This window comes from Pieris napi, chromosome 21 (genome assembly GCF_905475465.1).
Source record: "Pieris napi chromosome 21, ilPieNapi1.2, whole genome shotgun sequence".
NCBI classification, from domain to species: Eukaryota; Metazoa; Arthropoda; class Insecta; order Lepidoptera; family Pieridae; genus Pieris; species Pieris napi.
In genome coordinates this window covers 6,405,022-6,426,942 of record NC_062254.1, presented here as the reverse complement: position 1 = coordinate 6,426,942, position 21,921 = coordinate 6,405,022, and the positions used below count along the sequence as shown (strand labels likewise).

Sequence of the window (21,921 nt, the reverse complement as noted above, 5' to 3'; positions counted from 1 at the left end):
TTGTGGTAATAATTCCTAATTTAGGCTGAAAATGGTAATGAACAAAAAATACTGGTATTATTGTGTAAAAGCGTGGGGCGCTCTGTGCCATATTTTTCGTCTATCGAGCAACCCATAGTCGTGTTTTTTTTGTTTTTCTAAACTATTTTTTTTTAGTTAAATCTTTTTTTATTTTTTTTCATTTTTTTTTCGGATTATTGCATTGTCATCGATCTTTGACAGGTGCGCAAAGTTTGAATTAAATCTGTCCGTTAAAAGTGGGTCAAAATCGAGTCCGAAGGAGTCGGTTACATACATACATACATACATACATACAGGTGAAGCTAATATAAAGCGTGTAAAAAAGACGTTACCATTATAAAATACTGTATTATTTACATACTTATGCGAAAAAATAAAACCCTTCAAAAGACAATAAACATGGTGGTTGAGGTGTATATTACTAAAATCGTATATGTGTTCGAACAGGCTTCAATAAAGAGCGCTTCACCGTTGTAAAGGCATTCCAAATGCTTATTTGCATTCAAGAAGGTTCTCAAAGAAGGGCGTGCAGGGAAAGGGTTGGTACTCGAGGTAAAGCTAGATGGAGAGCTCCCTCGGTAGTGATTAGACTAAGCTAATACCATTTAATTTCTAACTTTTCTGACTTATGGACCGGAACTTTATCGAACACGGCGACTGCGTTGATTTAGGATTAATTCCTTTGAATATATTTTAGATGGCGATGACTAACATACTATTTTTTTTATCGATACTTATTATTGAAGGCCTTACGCTTGTTATAGTAAGCTAACGTATTAGCTTATAACTGTATTGTATTATTGTAAAAATATCCAGCTAAGGTTCAATTATTCAAATGCTTCCATTTATTTCCTCCTTCCGAGAGGTACATAACTACTCTAAAAAGGACATTTAGGCATAATTCCTGTGTTAGAAATAGTTTTATTTAAAAATTATTAAAATTAAATAACAAGTCTCTAGTGATGAAAAATGACATGCCGCTAAATTGTTTAATAGGAATCTATTCTCCTATCCTTTAATATTCTTTTTTTAAACTGAACCACGCCCCTACTGTAAGCGTTATCTGAAATAATTACAATGCACTCAACTCTCAACGAGTTTCGGGACTATTTATCAACCTGTAAAGTCTCATTATGATTTAACAATGTATTTTCAGTCAAACAAGTTCATTCAACCATCGTTAATAGAACGTTGTGTTCGCCGATCACATAATTTCATGGTAATTACGGTTTGAGCCATTTGCGACGCAGACAGCTATAAGCTATAAAGCCGTATTGCTTTAAAGCAGGCGCTGATCCAAATCAGATTAGAAATAATAAAACATTGACACTTTGTTGGATACTTGAGAAGTTATTAAATTTTTATATATTTATTTATTAACACTTCGTTGCATGTACATAAATATAGCACAATTGACATAATTAAGTAAAACGGAGAGCAACTGGCGGCCTTATCGCTTTCGAGCGATCCAGCGAGCTTCCAGGCAACCACTGTGAGAAAAGAAAAAAATTGTATTAAATTACATAAGGCAAGGAGTGCAAAAATATATGTATTACATATAGTTGTTAAGAAAAAGAAACTAAACAGGAACAAAAATCAAAATTATAATTAAAAGTGCACATGAATGAGTAATCTCGGATTTAATAGCTGAAGCTACATTCCATTTGAATGTACTTTTCTAGCATTTGTTGTTATGGGTAATTAAGATTAATGTAAAGATTTAAAAAAATCTTTACTAGAAGTATAAAAAAACCAAATTACACTTTAATACAAAGGCGCTATTTAAAGTCCATGGTGACAAATACGATACTAACTTTATTTTTAATTTTTTGAACAAGAATTAAATAATAATATTAACAATAAACTTAAATAAAAGAAATAAACATGGTGAAATGGGTGGCCTTATCGCGATCATAGGCCTCTTTTACAGGCAACCCTATTAAAGCCTATTTAAAAAACGTAATAAAAAATTATTTTGAAGAGTGGGAAGCCTAATTTATATTTTTAGTATAAAACCATCAAATTCTTTGTTTCTCACGATTGGTATGCTCATGAACTTACGTCTTCTAAAGTTTGCGGGTTTTTTAATGAAATTGGCTTTAAAAATATCCGAACAATTTTATATTATGGCTAAAGTTCCCAGACTTTTAGAGGCGATTGAACAATTTACCTTAAAAGAAATTTCGTTAAATATGATGGGGATTAAATAATTTAAGAGTTCAATAAAGTTCAACAACCGCCATTGAATGCTATCGGCTAGTTATAATCTCATCGGGCTTAAAAAAGCTTCTAAAAGTAATTTTTATAAGTATTCTTAGCGCGATGAACAAAATATGTAAGTAATTTTAGGTATCGTAAGATGCCTTGAATCATAATAGAGTTATATTTATAGTAAGTATTTTTTAAAGCGTCAGAATAGCGGATGTTTTATTAAATTTATTATTTATATTTCTATAAATGTGCTTTAATTTATATAATGTACTCTCTCGGCTGAGAAGCATATATACGACCCTTAAGCGAGTAGTTAGAGGGTAATTTATGCAGGGGGCATGCCATAAGCTCTTATTGCGAGCCTATTGACAACCTACAACTGAAATGCATCGCTTATTCATACCATGACGTCGAAAAAATAAATCAGTTTCTGTTTCCACGTGACCTCAGGCTATAATCAGATTTCGTTCATTCATTTAAATATTTTGGGTTTTATTTATTATTGTAGAATCGAAGCATGTTTGACAACTTACATAGACGCATCAAACTAAATTCTCGTTCTTTCGTTCGGCCTTGCGACACCAATAAGATTTAGTTTATACGAGGTCAAGGTACGACAAAATTTAGGAACCAGAACTCATCAGCATCTCATCTGTATTGTTTTAAGAAAGCTCATGGTTGGCCCCCAGAATTTAGTTAGAAAACGTTTTAAGGAAGAACTTTTTTAGCTTACTTTTTTAACATACTTTAAGTTATATTTATATACGAGTATAGAGTATTAATTATATTACTCGTCTTTATGACGATAAAGTCACTTAATTCAGATATATCTTATTTCTGGTTTATTGATAGTTTTCACTATATGCAATGGAGCTAAATAATTAATATAGCAAATTTACATTTATGTTTGTTGAATTAAGTGCTTAGTAGGATTATCAGCGCTTAATCGAGTAGTGTAAGGAATAAGCCACCCGAACACACAGATTAGTAGTAATTCCCAACATGTTTCCTATATTCTTAGAACACTTAGTCGTAAGTCTCAATTTTCCTTTGGGAAATAGTTTATCGACACAAAGATACGTAAATAGTGGGATTTCACGTAACGTAAAAAATTTTCTTGATAATTATAATTTTGTGTTATGTCACACTATTGTAAATTTGCTTTTTTTTAATTATGTATACAATAAATAAATAACAAATATAAAAGGTTAGAACCACGCGGATAGGATAATGACATAAGTAGGGTATTTAAGGCTCAAAAGAAATGTATAAGAGCAATTTGTGGAGCAAACTGTCTTGATAGTTGCGTACGTTTATTTAAGAAGCTCAAAATTGTACCTCTTCCCTATATATATATTTTAGAAATGTCTTTATTCGTGCACAGAAACATACATATTTTTTAAGTTGTATGTAGAAGTAGAAGTAAGAAGCAGACGTCGGGAGAAATTGGCTGTGCCAAAAATCAATCTGGAACTGTTTAGGAAAAACACCTTTTGTATGGCAATTAAGGTTTACAGTTCTTCTAATTCTAATTTTATATGAGAACATTTGTATTACAATCGTTCAGGTCTGGTCTCATCATCATTTGCTTTTGGAAATAGGCAAGTATCTGATCAGCCTTTTGTGCCTGACAAACGCCCTCGACTTTTTGGCTCTAAGGGGTGCCTGTTTCCTTCACAGTCAAAGCGAGCCTTAAATGCGCATAAAGACAGAAATTCCATTAGTGCACAGGCCGGAGTCGAACCAACGACCTCACGGATGAGAGTCGCAACTCCAGCATTGCTCAATTGGTTTTTATGGGCTGGGTAAAATATTTTTTTTACCCAACATAATTTTAACTATAAATATTTTACAAGCGTTCCTTCGTTAAATAAAAACATTTAAATCATGTCCGTGGAGGATAGCCAAGTTAGCCGCTTCGATGTACTCGTTTCGTTTGCAGCACTTGTACACACTCGGTTTCTCAAATAAACAAGCTCCCACGTGTGTTCTGAATAACAACGTACTAACAATTTGATCATTACTGATGTTATTGGGAATTCTTTGCGGATATATATAAATTGAATTTCGAACATTTTAGAGGCTAATAAGCGCTACAGCCTTTATAAGATATATTTGATTTTAGAACACTTGTTAGATTTGTTAATACGTGAACATTATTTAAATTTAATTTTAAGTTTTGGTATAAGGATTTTTCTTCATTTGTGAAGTAACCGCTGATCCCACGAACTTCGTTACACCTTAATATGATTTTTTCACCTAGCCTACCGTTTTATACCAACATATTGAACATTATATTCTATCCCATAGAGAATGTTCGCTGTTCCGGAATATAAACTGATTTTTAGGGTTTTACGTGCATTTTTTTCTTATTTTTCTCTCCAGTAGAATCTTTCAGTTCAAGGAATCAAAATAAAAAAATACTGGAATTGGTCTAGCCGTCTTCGAGTTATGTGCACAGCAACATATTTTGCGATTCCTTTTAATTTATATAGATTTATTTATTGGCACTGACTTTGAAATTTTTCGGTGATAATTGTACGTGTCTGTTAAGATATTAATGTAGCACTAGTCTGATTTATAAACAACTTACTATATTAAACAGGTATTTTGCGTTTAAATTATATTGTGTTTTAAGAATGTCACGTTTAACCATTAGGATAACTCTTTATTAATATATACCTACTCAAATAGACTTAGTTTAAATGCTTCGCAAAAGGCACATTCCTTAAAAAAGCAGAGCTCTAAAGATAAGATTTTCCTTAATAATGTATTAATATTCTAGTTAACTACAGCCGAGGGAGCTTTAAGGCGGAATCGAAAAGAAAATATGACGAAGCTTTTTGCCTTGTTTCGATGAAACAATATTTAAAAGCGCCTACATAGGTTACGATTAGTTGAACCTGGAGGATTCTATTTGTTTATATTCGAGGGGGAAATCCCTACTAATACTAGACAATATCTCTGCTAATAAGTGCTGATATGGCAAGACTCCCAGAGGGGGACCTGAGAGAAGGGCTTTCGTCGATCTATCCCTAGTTGGAAGATATAGAGACTAAAAGGTCGAGGCTCTGATATTGTATTTTGAACGCGAAAATGTGTGACGCTTTTTGTTGAATAAGCGGCTATTGACTGAAGCGTGCCTGTAATGGTCTTATATTAAAATATAAAAAACCTAAAGTCCTTTTAAATATACTCGTGATTCCGTGAAAAGTGTATTTTATTTGAATAGCCTACCTCTGCTATTCCAACTAGACGTACGAGGTCACGAATTAATCTTTAATGAGCAGCAAAAGAAACTTTCCAGATAATTAATTTCTATTTAAAAATATTTTTAAGAAGTATTTCACAAATATTCAGATTAAATTATAATTGGATAACTTTGCGATCTGAGGAAAGGAAAGTTGACCCGTCTTTATGTTATAAAGCTGCGAAGTAGGTAATTCTATTGGTTAACTAACTTAGAAAGTAAGATAAACCAATCTTGGCGCCGATTTTATGTTTTTGCGGATCTTAAATATTTCTTTAAATAACACTGCCCTTTAATCTCCAGCAAATTTGGTATTTTATGGTTTAATTATGTATATACAAATCATTATATTATTAAAAATCAATATCAAAAACTCTATAACTTCTTTTACGAACAATATTATAACCTATACTTTAACTCCACAGTCCCAAAAACGGTTAAACAATTTTCATGCAATACTAGGTTAAACAAAATACAATACTTCTGTAAAATATTCTTTTACAATATGTAAAAACGCAGAACATTTTAATTACTTACTAAGTAACCCTACTTTTAAAATAAAACAGAGCTTGCTATTACATTTTCTACTAGATAGAATTAACTTTTATTCTCATCGTAACTAGGAAATTCAATTATTTTATAGAAATAATTCAACATGTGCTTGGATTGAAATTTTATACATCGACTTCAATTGTAAATTATATTAGAAACCTCTAATATAATTTACAGTTTGACCAATAAAAACCACATTACCTAGTAACTAGCTTAATTGAGAGTTTCTCTATCGCCGTTTATCGTTTATCTCATGTACTAGAGGTTAAATTGCATGCAAGACATGCCTTGCTAAGTTGGGACAAAAATCTTACATGACAAAATATGACAAGACATGAAAAAACATGACAAGACACGACAAGACACGACAAGACACGACAAGACACGACAAGACACAACAAGACACGACAAGACACAAAAGACACGACAAGACAGGACGGGACAAAAGGTGACAAGACGAGATGAGACATGACATGCTATATATATAATATTATATATAAACTCATACCAATTACCAATTTAGATAATTAAATTTGGATATCAACAACTAAAATAAGTCTAACTATACGTTTCGTTTTAATAAAGCATTATTTTAACTTCCAATCTTTATCCGCAATGAAGTTACGAATTAAATGCCGTAAATGGGTTCGAGAAAATATGGTACGACGTTTTATTCGATTTCGACAGGGCACTGCCCTGCCTATAGGTTGTATACATGCAGGGAAAGGTTTTAACATCCCATACAGACCTGCGATTCTGTAACTCACTTTTCGAACTCTCACAGCGGTTTTCGCATCGGTGGTCGCTCTCAAATCAGTCGTGAAGCAGTCATTTTATGATTTGGCATTCTGAAAAGGTGGGAACTAGGAGTTTATTGTTTGTGAGTTACAGAATCGCAGGGCAGTTCCGTACATATTAACCATTTAAAAGGATGTGTAATATACAAACGTTTATTTATGTATTTAATTTTGTGACTCAATAAAAAAAAATCAAAATCAAAATACGTTTATTCAGTTAAGATGCGTCTTAGGGCTTATGAATGTCAAAAACATTTACAAAATTCGATAGAAGAGCAAGACTACGCCATGATGCATCTTTAAAAACTTTACAACTGATAAACTCGATGACAGAGTAGAATAGAGAATCTTAAGATGTTCACAAATTTAACGACCATAATGAATAGAGTTAAAACCACTATAAGTTTCCATATGTATTCACTGAGATATAAAAAGACGTAGGTTGTAGTGCCTCGGTAAAACCACAGACTTTTTCAGATCTGGGCTTTAGATTTATGTATTTATTTCACGGTCCTGTGTCAATCTAATAGGCAAGGTATCATCTATACTGAGCTGTGCCTGAAACACGCCGTCGAGATTTTGGGTCTGATGCAAGGCGGTCTCCTCCTGATGTTTTCCTTCACCGTTCAATACCGAGCGAATATTAAATGCACACATAGAGATTCAATAGTGCACAGTTTGGGATCGAACCTACGACCTTAGGGATGAGAGTCACACGCTGAAGCCACACTAGGTAATCACTGCTCTATGCTACAGCGAAAGACGTACTTAGCTTCAGTTATACAATTGCTAGGCAATTTAGTCTTTGAAGGACATGGCCTTTTAGTGAACTTTTAATTTAAACACGTGAAGGTCATGGTAAGGTTATGTGTAATTTAACGCGTTTTTCAGCCTCATTGAATGTGTATGCGCCTTCCAGGAATAAACTAGGAAATATAATTATATGTACATTATTTTTATGACTATAATGTGCCATCATCTCTTTCTATCACTTTCAATTACGCTTTCATAAAAAGGAGACAGACGATATTTTCATTAAAACTGTGTACATGATTTTGCTTTTATCTAATATTTCGTTTAAGTCTAATTCGAAGAAAATTCTATTATTCCTATTAAGCTTATTCTTATTTCTGTTTCTTCTCCTTAACAAACGAATTAAGGATGATTTACTTTATAGATATTATTGTAATATTCAAAATTCTAAAGTGAATAAGGTTTTTTCGATTTGTCACTAATAAATCTTGGTTGTTGATCTTAAAAAGATGAATAGGCATCACTCTTTTGTTTTTCTGATGTGTATGTAGGTCATCGTAGTTTAGTGCCAAGCCAGTAAAATAAGTTTTGTAAGCAACTGGTGCCATTCTGTCTAGCCATCTCAGACTATAATAAGAAATCTTACATATTCTATTATCACTTATAATGATTGTATTTTTATTATCGTAAGTATAAAGCATATTTAGACAAAGTAAAGTTCGTTAGCTTGTTTAAAATTATCTAACTTTTCTTGATGATATTAAAAAAAAATATTAATTGCTTGTATCTATTTTCCAAGGTATCAGCTAGTTATACCACAAGGAGTAGGGATATAACTGTCTTGTTTAATCGGTGCGTGTCTATTGCCTATTTAACCAATTTAAATTAAATTAAACTGATGTTAGTTTAGATAATGCCTTACATTATGCCCTAAAACAGAAGTGGGAATGGATGGGGCATTAATCAAGACGTACAGATAAAAGCTGGTCAATATGGAAAGGACCAAGACGAAGAAATAGAAGTGGGAGCCGGTGAAACGGTGCATAGAAGAAATAGAAGAGTTGACAGGAATAGAGACTCCATAAATAGAGATACTTGTAAAAAGCTGGAGGAGGCCTTTACCCTTGAAGGGGTTTCGATCAATGGTGCTGGAGGAAGTTAGGATATTGAGTAAAAAGAAGATAAAATTCATATAACAAATGTAAATTCTAATTCAGCATTTGTAAAAATTGGAAATAAGCGAACGAAATATTATTATTTATTATTAGTTTAGATAACAATACAATAAACAACAACTGTATTCGTTTACATATTTAAATAATCAATCTCAGAAAATCTTTTCGTGAAATAATGTAAAAGTTGGTACACCCGTTAAGCAAAAACACTTTAAAAAGGGAAAGTGCAATAAATCAATGGCTTAAAAGATTGCATCACAGACGGAGAACTCGCATTTTTCGCACTAAATCCAAACAACAGAATACGCAGTTAGTATCCGTGACGAGAACGAATGAATGGCGCAGCATTTTTCTCGCTAACTCCCCGTCGCCTCCGCAATAAAACATTCATGAATTCAACATTACTGCTCAGTACACGCTAGATGGAACGGGCTTTTCAAATTTGATAAAAGCCGTAAATGCACACGATAGCTGTCTAACTGTGCAGAACGGATAATCGTTACCTCAAAGCTAAACTTTAATTAGGATAGTAAATATTGAGGCAGTATAAACGAGAATGAATAATCTAAAACCGTACACAAATTTTCAAAATCTCAAAACTGACTAAACGTAGAGAAACTAAAATTTAGAGCTTATTTTTCTTTATTATACCCTCTTTTTTATTAAAACAAATATTCATATAAATTTTTAATTGTCCGTTGAGGGAACTGACAGTAATTTGTATTATTGTCAATATTTTAATCTATTACTATTTAATGTTGTGTTGATTTTTTTTCGATCTGTATGTATTGTTTTGTATGTGATGTAGATGTGAATACTGCATTGCCTTGGTAGCTTATTTTGTTAAATAAATCAATAAATTCGTGTATTTAAACTTCTGAAATTTTAATCTGTAAAAAATTTAATATTAAATTTAAAGGTTGAGATTTCTCTAGCGAACAATTACGATATCGGCTAAAAACTTTTTGTATCTTCGCAAGAATACTATATGTATAAGGATTCAAAATATCACACAGTGTCTTCTTACAAGCGAACAAAAACCATACTAATATATTTGACCTTTAAACGTCAGACTTTTTTATTTTACATCGAAATAGTGATTCAGTCTAACCTATGCAACAATTGCGATGTACTTAATATTATTGGATTTAATTCCTATGAATCCTATGTTCAATGTCTTTGTATTTTCATGTTGAATAAACGTACACCGAGGATTAGACTAAGTCTATAATACACAATAAAGGATTTACATCAAACGCTTTGCGCATATCATTACGGGGAAAATCTTTTTCCTCTCAGTAAAGGCTATTAAAAAGGTGTATTGGAGATCTGAGGAATAAAGGTGGAGCTGCATTTTTCGAACATCTACGGAATTGCTCACACGTTCTGAAGCGGCTATGCTCAACTTGAATGCGGACTATTTCACAAAGGTTCCGCAATTTATATATTTATTTACATTATTTGTGACCTTTTATTCTATAGTCTGTGCATTGAACAATGTTGTCATAGTGGCTTTAGCGTGCGAAACTCATGCCTGAGGTCGTAGATTCGAACTCCGGCTATACACCAACTGTCTGTCATTGCGATCATTTATCTCGCTCGTACGTAAATAAAAACATTGTGAGGAAACTGGCATGTAATAGACCCTAAAAAAATGTCGACTGCCTGTCACTTCACTCTCAGTTACAGAAATGAAATTACCTTACCTAAAAGGTTTTAGCTGTGTTGTGTTTTTTGTTTGTATTGAGTTTCTCTTCTCTTTCTTTATTCTATTTTAATTGACTTATGACAGTAACACAAAAATGTCCGTATTAATAATGCTAAGTATGCGATCCTCAAACCTAAGAAGATGTTTTTGTCCTAGCCAGTGTTAACAACTGGCCTATACGGTGAAGGAGAACATTGTAAAGATAAGGGAACGACGTGTGTTCGTGTCAAAAGGCTTTAGTAACCTAAACTAAATAAAAGTAACTTAAACTACATGGATAAATGCCCCGTGCCTAATTGAGTTGTGAAATATAAAGAGTCTAATTAAAACTTAAACATCAACAAACATTGGCAAAGGCAAAAGAGCGGCGTGTGATATCTTTGAGGGCGCCGTGGCTAGAAAAACGACCTAAACGTCGTATACGTCTTGTTCTATAGTAATTAATTTTACTATTACAATAGATATACAGAATCAGACAAGAAGAAAACATTTAATACCTGCCAAAATCGAACCCATAATGTGAATAAACTAAGCCAAGTTATTAATAAGCAAAGGCTTATAAATTCATACGCTGGTGAAACCAGGGCTATAAAGAATTCTAAGGCCGTTTTATTGTTATTATGACTCGGCCTGTGGAAGGAAATTGCGAGTCGAGAACTTTTGGCTTTTATCAATTATGAATTGTGTTTTATGGGAAATGTTATATTTACATTGAATCAGATTATATTAAGTGTCATTGTCGATTACATTGTATTTATTTATTGGTTTGTTGATTTATATGTTTTAATAAAGCATCTTATACAAGTTAATGCAAGTATAATGTATATTTTTACTCTTAAAAATAGTAAACAGCTCGCAAACAAACTCGCTACTTAGTAAATTTAAGTAGAATTTTTACAAGCAATTATCTCTTTAGAAACCCCTCTTGGAGGCTTTACAGCGAGGCTTACCTTAAGAAGGTATATTCAGCTTGTTATTAAATTTCAAACTTCTTCCAGTTAAGCACCGTAAAAACTGTTTTCATACATTATTATCCGTGTATTTTTTAATCATAAAACTGTCGCTGAATTAGTTGTAATAATTAAAGGTGATGCGAAATACTATTAATAATTTATTAAGCAAGTATGAACCCCGGAATAAAAGCATTTATTGTATATATTTTAAAAAGCGTATATCTTAATAATTAGTATCTGCTACAGACCAGTTTCAATTAAAATTATACCACAGTACATATACTGCGTGCATAAAATTGAAATAATCTATTGAAAAGTGTAGTGTTTGAAACACGATCAATATAAAATAAAGCTTATCATTACTACATCGGGAAACGCTTTCATTGTAATATTAAGTTGTAATATCGCATAACAGAATTGCTCCGGAGATTAAAACGAAATACCTATCACAAAACAAGTTGTACGAAATAATAAAAATAGGTTTCTCTGTAGCAAGTTTCATCGGCCAGTGGAGCGGTACGAAGCAATTTCTGAGCCGATGTGGACCGTTTTGTTGAAAATAGCTTTCCTTCAATCTGCATTTTCTTGCTGATTTACCAACTTTCATACGAAACTTTGCGACGTCCGTAACTTTGCAGTCGACACATTAAAATATTAAAACTTACCTGAATAAATTTACTAAAATAATGTAGTTTACATAGGTATAGTTTGGTAGACATTTTGGCATAGAGTAGAAAATTTACATTTACATTTTAATGACATACAAATTTTATATGAGATTTCGTTATATTTGAAGGCATGCACCTCAGACAAATAATTAAAGATGATATGCCCCATCAACTATAGCGCCTGAGAGAACATTTCTCGTAATGCTGGAGCTGGCACTTTTAGGAGCAAAGATTCCAGCTGTAAGGGAAGTACTCTGACACAGAGATCTTTGTTTATAATGTATTTTTGTCTTTTAGTTTTTCGTTTGTATGTAGTAATTTATTATAAATGTTAATATTAATATATAATATTAGATATTTTGGCAGGTTGCATTTTCATAAATTCTAAAAACTAAACATAAGCGCATTATATTTTAGATAAATATCTCTTATTGTAAATATTTCTATCTAAAAAGCATCGAAATAATACATTTCCTATAATAAAGGATGTAGAATGTTATCAAAGGATGAAACGTCGCAGATAACGCCAATATCGTGAAATGCGGGCGAAATATTTAAATTGCATATCTCTGTATCGATTTGGGAAAGCTACGATAAAATTTTCAATCATATAATTTGTACTTAGATATACCTAGTACCGATGATTTTTGTATATCAAATATCTCAAATATTAGTCTAAGTTGTATTTTTTAAATTTTCTTCAGAAAAATATACTTACTTACCCTAGAAATGCTAAGACTACGTAGGTACTTATATGGCTTCTACACGTTAGCAAGCAAATCTTCTCGGTGCAATGACCAAGATGCCACATAGAAGTAAGTTCTACTTAAAAAAAACGAACGTGTGCATACATACATACACATGGCATACCGAAACCCGTATATCTATAGACATTAACCAGCCTTTCAACCGATTAAACAAAAGACTACACATGTAGCAGAATCCCCTTCGATTTTTAAAATTGAGGATTATTAAAGCCATCCCTAACGGAAAACAAAGTAACTACGTCCCCTTCGATTTTTAAAATGAGGCTCACATAAAATCCCTCTATAACGGAAGGGTTTCATGGTCGGTTAATATAATAAAATTCTGCATATAAAAACCAAACTGGTTAAGGAAGCTATAAAGTCTCAAGGAACAAAACGGGCCATTACTTTAAGCGCATCCTTACTGCAACAGCGTTACGACGATTTGTCGTAAGAAACGTCATTATCCTACGTCGAGGTCGATAAACTGGAGAGACGCGACTAAATGGCGACCCGCTGGCTGCCTCCATTACTTGATCAAATCACACATCATCTAGAAAAAACTGTGCGCCATGAATTTTCATGTTTCGTGACGCAATCTGTTCCAATTGGCTCTGGCAACTTTGAGATTCATCTGAAGCGTTATACTGTGCTTTAGTAAGTTGATTAATGCCCGGGTTCTATATTTGAAATATCTGTTAATTTTACTTTTGCTATTTTGCAGGTTCTTTTGTTTTATCTGTCGGGCTGTACACCAAGGAAACTTCACTTACTACTACAATTTTACGTAAAAGAGTACTATGTATAATTTGCTCTACTTTTATCTCTAATTATAGCCAGATAAGTCTGGCGTGGTTGACATGCTAATGCAATTTATCCGGAAGTGAATCTTCTATGCCTATTAATTTAAACTTCTGTTCTAAATCCATTTAAGTTAAAAACTTATACAGCACATAACAGCTTGCAAGTCTTAGCAGCTGTTTCTAACACAAGTTTCAAGTACGTATTATTGTCGTTTTAGTAGTAAACTGCACTGGCTATCATCATTGTAGTAAAACAATTATTGCAGTGAACAATATCTCGTAATCTAATATATAAAATTCTCATGTCGCGTTGTTTGTGATTAAACTCCTCCGAAACGGCTCGACCGATTCTCATGAAATTTTGTGTGCATATTGGGTATGTCTGAGAATCGGACAACATCTCTAAATGTTAAGGGTAGTCCCACCCCTAAATAATTATTTTTTAATTTTTAGATATTTTTTTATGATACAGCATTAAAAATACAAACAACCCCTAATTTTCACCCCTCTACGATCAACCCCTATTTTTATTATAAATGATATATATATACACGGCAAAACGACATTGCCGGATCAGCTAGTAATAATTATATAATACGAAGGTATGTATCGATCAATAAAATTAAAGCCAGTTTTTAAAACATTGCTCACGTTAGCCAGAGTCCTATAAATATTCTTGATTTTAAATGGTACTTCAATAGATGCTTGCAACGTCTACCTTTTGCGAAGACAACAAGCAGAAGTGCTGACAGCTTAAACAAATATGTATTATGTATGTACACGCTCTGGGCTTATAAAAATGTTTTTTCTATTCCCCTGGTTTCTTTTTCTAGGTTCATACATAGATTTTGTTTTCTTAGTAAAAATGGTTTGTAAACGCAAAAGTCTGCACCGTTTATATCTGAAGTATTAACTAAACAAATAAGGAACATTTAATAACTAAAATCCTTCTATAATATAAATGTATACAGTTCTGAATAGTGTTACGATAGTACACATTAAAGTGTGGATGTCGGACACAGGCGATGTGCATGATACAGCAATAACGGTGCACATTCAACTCTCAGACGCTCGTTTCAGTTTATATTATGACTGGCTCACGTTGAGGGATAACCAATGCTTTTAAGATAAGTTTTAAAACTACATTTTCTAAAGCGTAGTTGCTGGACCTGAATTACAGGGAGGCATTATGTATGGACGTATATTTGGAATACAGATAACGTTGAAATATAGAAAAACATTTTATTTATGATGTATATTAATATACTAAAATGTGTATGATAAAACGTTTGATTTGGAATAAATATGTAATGATAAGGCTTTTGTAGTTTCAGATGAACGGTGAATTCATTAATAAATTGATGCGACTGAATAAATTGAAAATAAAGCCTCAATAATAAAAATATTATTGTACGGATCAAAATAGGTTTATTTTAACAAAATTTTGGTGAAATCTAGTTTATAACTTTTAAACTGTCTCGAATTCTTGGGAGGCTGCATGGTCACTTGACTTAAGGTCCTAGGTGGGGTACAGGCCATCCAGCGTAGAAAACCAGCCTACATGGTCACGCGTTGACTGAAATATATTTGTCATTACATTAAAGTGATGTGTTGACCTAGTGATTTCAGCGTCCGACTCTCATCCCTGTGGTTCAAGCCCCAGCTGTGCACCAATGGACTTTTGTTTCTATGTGCGCAATTAACATTTGCTCGAACGGTAAAGGAAAACATCGGGAGGAAACCGACATGTCTTAACCCAAAAAGTCGACGGCGTGTGTCAGGCACTGGAGGCTGATCATCTACTTGCCTATTATATTTAAAAAGGATCATGAAACAGATTCAGAAATCTAAGGCTAAAGAGGTTGTAGCGCCACTGATTTATTTTTAAAGTAAAGTAAGTGATACATAAGTAATTAATAATTATAAAAATCAAAATCTTATCATTACTTAAGGTTCCCAAAGAACGGCAACTTCGCATTAAACATATATAATTTGCAATTTATTTGAAAAAATCAAAAGGCCTCAGACTGCTCATCAAGATATTTTGGTAGATATATTTTTCAAAATATTATCGATATAGATAGATTTATTTATTTATGTACTTCCCTGATAACATTCATAACATTAAAAACACATACAATCTACTAATCACTCTACATATTTATAACACTTTAGGCAGTAAGTTCTCTAAAGTACATAGGCTTAAATATTTTATACCAAAATAGTGAGAAAAATTTAGTAAACTTTTTACTGTATCTAAAGTGTAAGAATTGCTTATGTTATCTTCTACTTTGCATTATCTTCCTAGTATAATATGTTTAAAAAAACAATATTTTATATAACTGTACAAATCACGTTGCAGTATCTATGCAGTATGCAGGTTTTCCCTTTATGCTTTACCGCTTTTCCTACCGGAAAGCTCGGAAAAGATTCGTGCCAGTGAAATTACAATCTTGAAATAATTATTTATAAAGTATTTTTGCTTAACAAAAACAATTATTTTTAAACATAAATATAATTCGAACAAATCCCCGTGAAAGATAATTATTTTCAGTTTGTAAGCATAGCTTGGTTTAAAGACCTCCGACCAATCCGTATACACTGGCCACATTTCTGTGAATAATTGATTATATATAGGAAATTCGAAACTATTATTTTTGACATAAATCGAACCCTTAAACTCCATGTGTAAGCAACAAATGTACAAGCCAAGAATATTCAACAAATCGAGTATATAACAGCTATATATATATGCGCATAAAATTATACATAAGTTGAGCTAAGCTATGTTGCAGAGCCTAAGGCGTTGGTAATTTTAACGCAATTGCTCTGTAATTAGACTAGATGAAGCTGCCTCTAAACCTAAGTACACATTTTCACGACACGACGTTGAAGCAACGATTTAACGTTCGATATATGTGGGTGTTTCGAAAGAACCATAGTAGTTAGTACAAATCTAGTTTCAATCTGAACTGGATTCTGTCAAATCATGTCTCCTAGTTTTTTGAAATTGAGATTATAGCTTAAGAAACGTATTATCCGGTAGTTTAATTTTCTACTTTTATATAATTTTCAACTACCTATTGAACGAATAAATAAAAGTCAAAAGTCAAAAATCATTTATTCATATAGGTATCACAATCTACACTTATGAGCGTCAAAAAAGAAATTGACATTAAATGATTCTAATTTTACATTAACTACCAGTTCTCAAATCAAGGAACGGAAGAGAAGAATTGGCAATAAACTCTCCGCCACTCTTTTTAATCGCCAAGTTTTTATTTTACACAACGTTTGTAAGGAGCTGCAACCATTACACCATGTTCCACATGACATCTTAAGACATAAAAAAACATCTCAAACCAGTTTTTACAATAATTTCATCAATAATAATCTACTGATTAGCGGTCTCCAATATTTATGATCACGGGATGTACCTTTAACAATAAACTATAAAAGCAGCTAGTTCGTTTTCAGCAACCTCATAAACTAAATAACAAAGCCTAATAAATGATTTAAAAATAAACGATATTTCACAAATAAATTATCTTTGCTTTATTCAAGTGTATTCGTTTAATATTCGGATTATGCATATTTGACAGCGAGCCGTCTCGTGGCTGCGCGGAACGTTTCTCGGTTATTCGTCTTTTGTCTTATTTTATTATGCCATAATTCGGCGGCTATAAAGGCCAGCGAGACGGTTTGTCTGCGTGTACCCAGTTTTCTCACCCTTGTTTATCTGAATGGGGTTGTCAGTTCACCCCGCGCCAGTGCTTCCGTCGACCGCCTCGCGATGGCACGCTCGCTGCTCGTAGCGGACTTTTCACGCGTCAACGTGATTCGTGAACTTTCATAATAATAATTCAATTTATGTAAAAAATGACTCTTTTTTTAAATGTATACGGTGTTTTATGGATAGCGTTAACAGCTTGCAGTACGACAGGTAAGTGAAAATTAGTGTATTTGGGTTGTCAAGTTAAAGTTTCATCGATTTGAAATTTATACTATTTCTTATTGTCGGTTATAATAGGACTGGCAATAGTCTTAGTAAATTAGCTTTAGTGTTCTTAAATCAATTTAACAGAGCATACAAATTCCTTAATAAACCATTAAAATCTGGTATATTAATTTAATCGCAGTTAAAGAAATCAATTGAATTTTGATAAACAATTATAAGCCAGATGTCTTAAGAAACATTATTTCTTGGTGTACTTGATATATTAACATTCATTTACTGGAGTAACGAGCTTGAAATAAATGTAAATTAATGGAATAATTCGCCATAAGGTCTATTTTAACATCGCTTTCGTTGTTTCTAAGATAATTCGATAAACATTCCATGACGTCTCATGAAAGGCAGGTTGCTATTACTATGAATTTCTAAGTTTATTTAATTAGGGTAAACTTTAGAATGATAAGAATAAATTTAAATTAAATCATAACAGAGATGACGCACTTAACCGCGCCGAGATTCTTCAAAAGCTAAATTTATTCAGAGGGTTTGAGATAAGAAGCTCTCGTATTTCTTTAACATAATTCACTTAACAAGGGGAAGAATCGCAAACAAAACGGACAGGGGTCGCTTGGGTGACTCATCTACGGATATCCGCTGGCATCTTCAAGACAGTTATGGATGTAAGACGTTGTAAATAAAAACACTTGAAAATTTTTGAGGGAAATACCCTAAAGCTGTCCTACAATACCCGGATTAAACGTGCATTTCTTTGACCTTATTTTTTTAATTGCGTACTCAATAAGACTGCTTATCGTCTAAATTATTAATATTTCGGGATACTCAGCCTGGACGCCACTAGTATAGATTTTCGAATATTTATTTTAAAAACAAAACGATGGGAAGTAACAGCTTGAATATGGAATAAGTTGTAGTATGTTGTGTTCAAGTGTATTGTGAATAATTAATATAGTAATTATAGTTTTCGTCGGCACCACTAATATTATATGTTGACTTAGGCTATTGATTAAGGAATACGAGGTTTAGTACTCATACCGTGACCTTAATGGTAATTTCAAGCGGTATTGTACTGGTTCTATGCGTAGCGGTGCTACATTTGTTGCTACGGATTTGTCCTGTCAGAGTAAAGAGTTTAAAACTTTTGTTTAGTTTATATTTCACCACTCTTCTCTCTTCTTTTATTTATTTTACCCCTTTTTTCCATGGAAAAATATTTTATACATTTAATTATTATGTACTTAAGAACGTGAATAATTTTTAATGGATTTCTTCATTACATTTATTTGTTATAAATCTAATCGAACGTATAGCGTATTTTACAATATTATATTATTTTATAGATGACTATATTAATTAATTAACAGTTATTTAACTGAACGAGTAAAATTAATTGTAAAATTTCGATATGAAAACGTTTAAATTCGGAATAGTATATCCTTTAAATCTGTTAAGAAATATGATACAATAACTTGCTTAAATAAAAGACCTGAATGCACAAAAATCTAAAAAAAAATCTTTTACTTTTTAGACGTTTGTCAAAACGAATTAAGCGTCACACAGAAGTAAATGCGAATAAATCTCAATATTTACCACTACCAAACTCATAAATTATTATGTAAATTGTCGCAAGAACGTGTTGTGGCCCAATACTTCGATATTCAGTTTTATAGGATGTTATTCGTCGTAAGCCGCTCAAAGAGCCTTGTAAATATTCCACAACGAAAAGCGATAAGACATTTATAAAATATTGCTAGTTTTCGTAGCCGCATTTGCGTTTTATATATTCGTACTAAGTATGTGCTTCATAGGCAAATCACTCGTACTTATTAAAGGTCGTTTATCAATTGCAGTACATAGTATTGTCTTTTATTGACATAACCTTTACACATTTAAAGAAAAAACTTTTTAACCGGATTAAAATTATGTATTATTATAAATTTACAATTATTTAACATAATTTTAAATTTAACCGACGTTTCGCGTGCTTAACAGCGTGCGTGGTCACGGTGACCCGTGAAAAGTATCACAGCTGTAGAAAAAGTTGCATTATCTGTATTTATTTTCCCGGAGTTGGTATCGACATAATAAGACATAATTTTAATCCGATTAAAAAAAATTTTCTTTAATTGCAGTACATTTATATAATCTTTCAAACTTAACCAACATTATTCCAAATTTAAATATTTGCATCGCTTCATTGCGGGAATGCTTTACTTGAGGAAAAGACTAATCCTTGGTTTTGGCTCTGAGGCTATATTATATATTTTCATATCGAATTCGATATCGAACTGATTTAAGAAATCATAGGGCAGTAAAACCTCTTTTTAATTTCCATTTAGATTAATGATTTAAATCTACACAATGTAACTGTTAACTTTTCGTATTACTATTTAAATGTTGTAGTGACGTCAATACTTCAGTAAAACAAACAGCATGATAACTCGTTTCTTAATTTTACTTAATGTAAAGCAAATTTGTTTGACCCGCTCCTTCATTTAATTCATATCTTTGATAATGCGTAATTATTCCTAACCAACTTCAAAGGCGAAGAATTCTAATTTGGAATATCAGAATCAAATATGTTTTAATTACGACAAGCTTCATTAATATCTAAAACTTATCTTACTAATAATTTATTACCATTCATATTGTTTATTTATAACAGTTTGTGTAATATTAATACAGAATTCATATTTCTACTACCATCCAACTCATTTAATGTAATTAATAAAGATTTACTCATAATTAATAAAACCTATAAATTTTCTAACTAATTTCTTCGCTTTACTAATATTATTCAATCATGTCAGACAAATACGAATGTTTGAGATAAATACAGAATGTGTTTGTTCTACTACTACAAATAATAAAAAGTAGACAACGGTTGTATGACCTTTACGCTGAAAAGTCATACAATCATAATGAAGAATTTATTCTTTATGTTCGAAATTATTTAAGAAAGTTTGTTACGCGGCCAAGTCCTTAAATATCAAAAACAAGATTAAAAATAGTACCAATAAAACTAAAATGACTTGGAAGATAATTGATAGTGAAACTGGAAGAGTCAGGGATCGCAATCAAGACATCGAACTATGTGTCGATAACACTAAAATCAAATCTAATGAAGAGATAGCGATTGTTTTTGATAAGTACTTCTCTGACATTCCAATTTCGACTACTAAGTCTCTTCAATCATCTCCCGCCCTCGCTGAATCGCTGCTCAAAGATAATGTAAACGAGTGCAAGGTCAGTTTTACATTCCGACCCATTGGTGCCGACGATATAGTTAGGATATTTAGAACAATAGACATTAAGAACACTACCGATCTTTGGGGTATTTCTGTAAAAATAATTAGTAGCATAATTGATATAATTGCTCCCCATCTAGCTATAATTTTCAACAATTGTATTAAAAGTGGCGAGTTTCCCGATCTAATGAAACATAGTAAAGTTATTCCTTTATTTAAAGCAGGTAGTATGTCCGACCCCAGTAACTTTAGACCAATTTCCGTACTACCTACTTGTAGTAAAATATTTGAAAAAATTATATTAATTCAACTGGTAAGTCATTTTAACGTAAACAAATTATTACATAATAATCAGTTCGGTTTTACCAAGGGTCGCTCGACAGCCGATGCCGGTGTTGAGTTATATAGATATATAGTTAAGGCTTGGGAGGAGTCGCATGACGCTTTAGGTGTTTTCTGCGACTTATCCAAAGCATTTGATTGTGTCCAACACGAGACCTTAATCGGGAAACTCCGTCACTATGGCATCAAGAATACCGCACTGAATCTTCTGACTTCCTATTTACACGGAAGAACTCAGAAGGTTGAAGTGAATGGTAAGAGGTCCTCTGGGTCGGAAGTAGATATGGGGGTACCACAGGGCTCAATTCTTGGCCCTTTCCTCTTTCTTGTTTATATAAATGATCTACCTTTCATTCTAGAAAAAAACATCAGATAGTTTTGTTTGCTGATGACACGTCCTTGATTTTTAAAATCAAACGACAAATAACAAATTTTGACGATGTAAACAATGCTCTATCTTCGATTGTCCATTGGTTTAGTATGAATAACCTTCTACTTAATGCAAAAAAGACAAAATGCATTAAATTTTCTGCAAAAAATGCGAGGTTTATGGATACTAGACCAATTATAAACGATGAGGAATTGAATCTGGATGATACAACTGTATTTCTCGGAATCACCATGGATTCAAAACTTCAGTGGTCCCCTCATATTAACGGATTGGCGAAGAGACTTAGTTCTGCAGCCTACGCGGTTAAAAAATTTCGCTCACTAACTGATG

At 32.4% G+C, this 21,921-nt stretch overlaps 1 protein-coding gene across 2 annotated transcripts in view; it reads left to right on the top strand.

Moving 5' to 3' along the window:
* The first annotated feature begins 17,300 nt into the window (after positions 1 to 17,300).
* The window catches only part of LOC125060442 (lachesin-like), a 34,538-nt gene continuing 29,917 nt past the window's right edge, over positions 17,301 to 21,921 (top strand). The window contains exon 1 of one of the 2 annotated variants that reach the window (XM_047665347.1): positions 17,301 to 17,580. In XM_047665347.1, coding sequence (XP_047521303.1) covers positions 17,517 to 17,580 — 64 coding nt within the window. In that variant the 5' untranslated portion in view covers positions 17,301 to 17,516. The remainder of the gene's footprint in view (positions 17,581 to 21,921) is intronic. The other variant, XM_047665348.1, reaches the window with a different exon arrangement.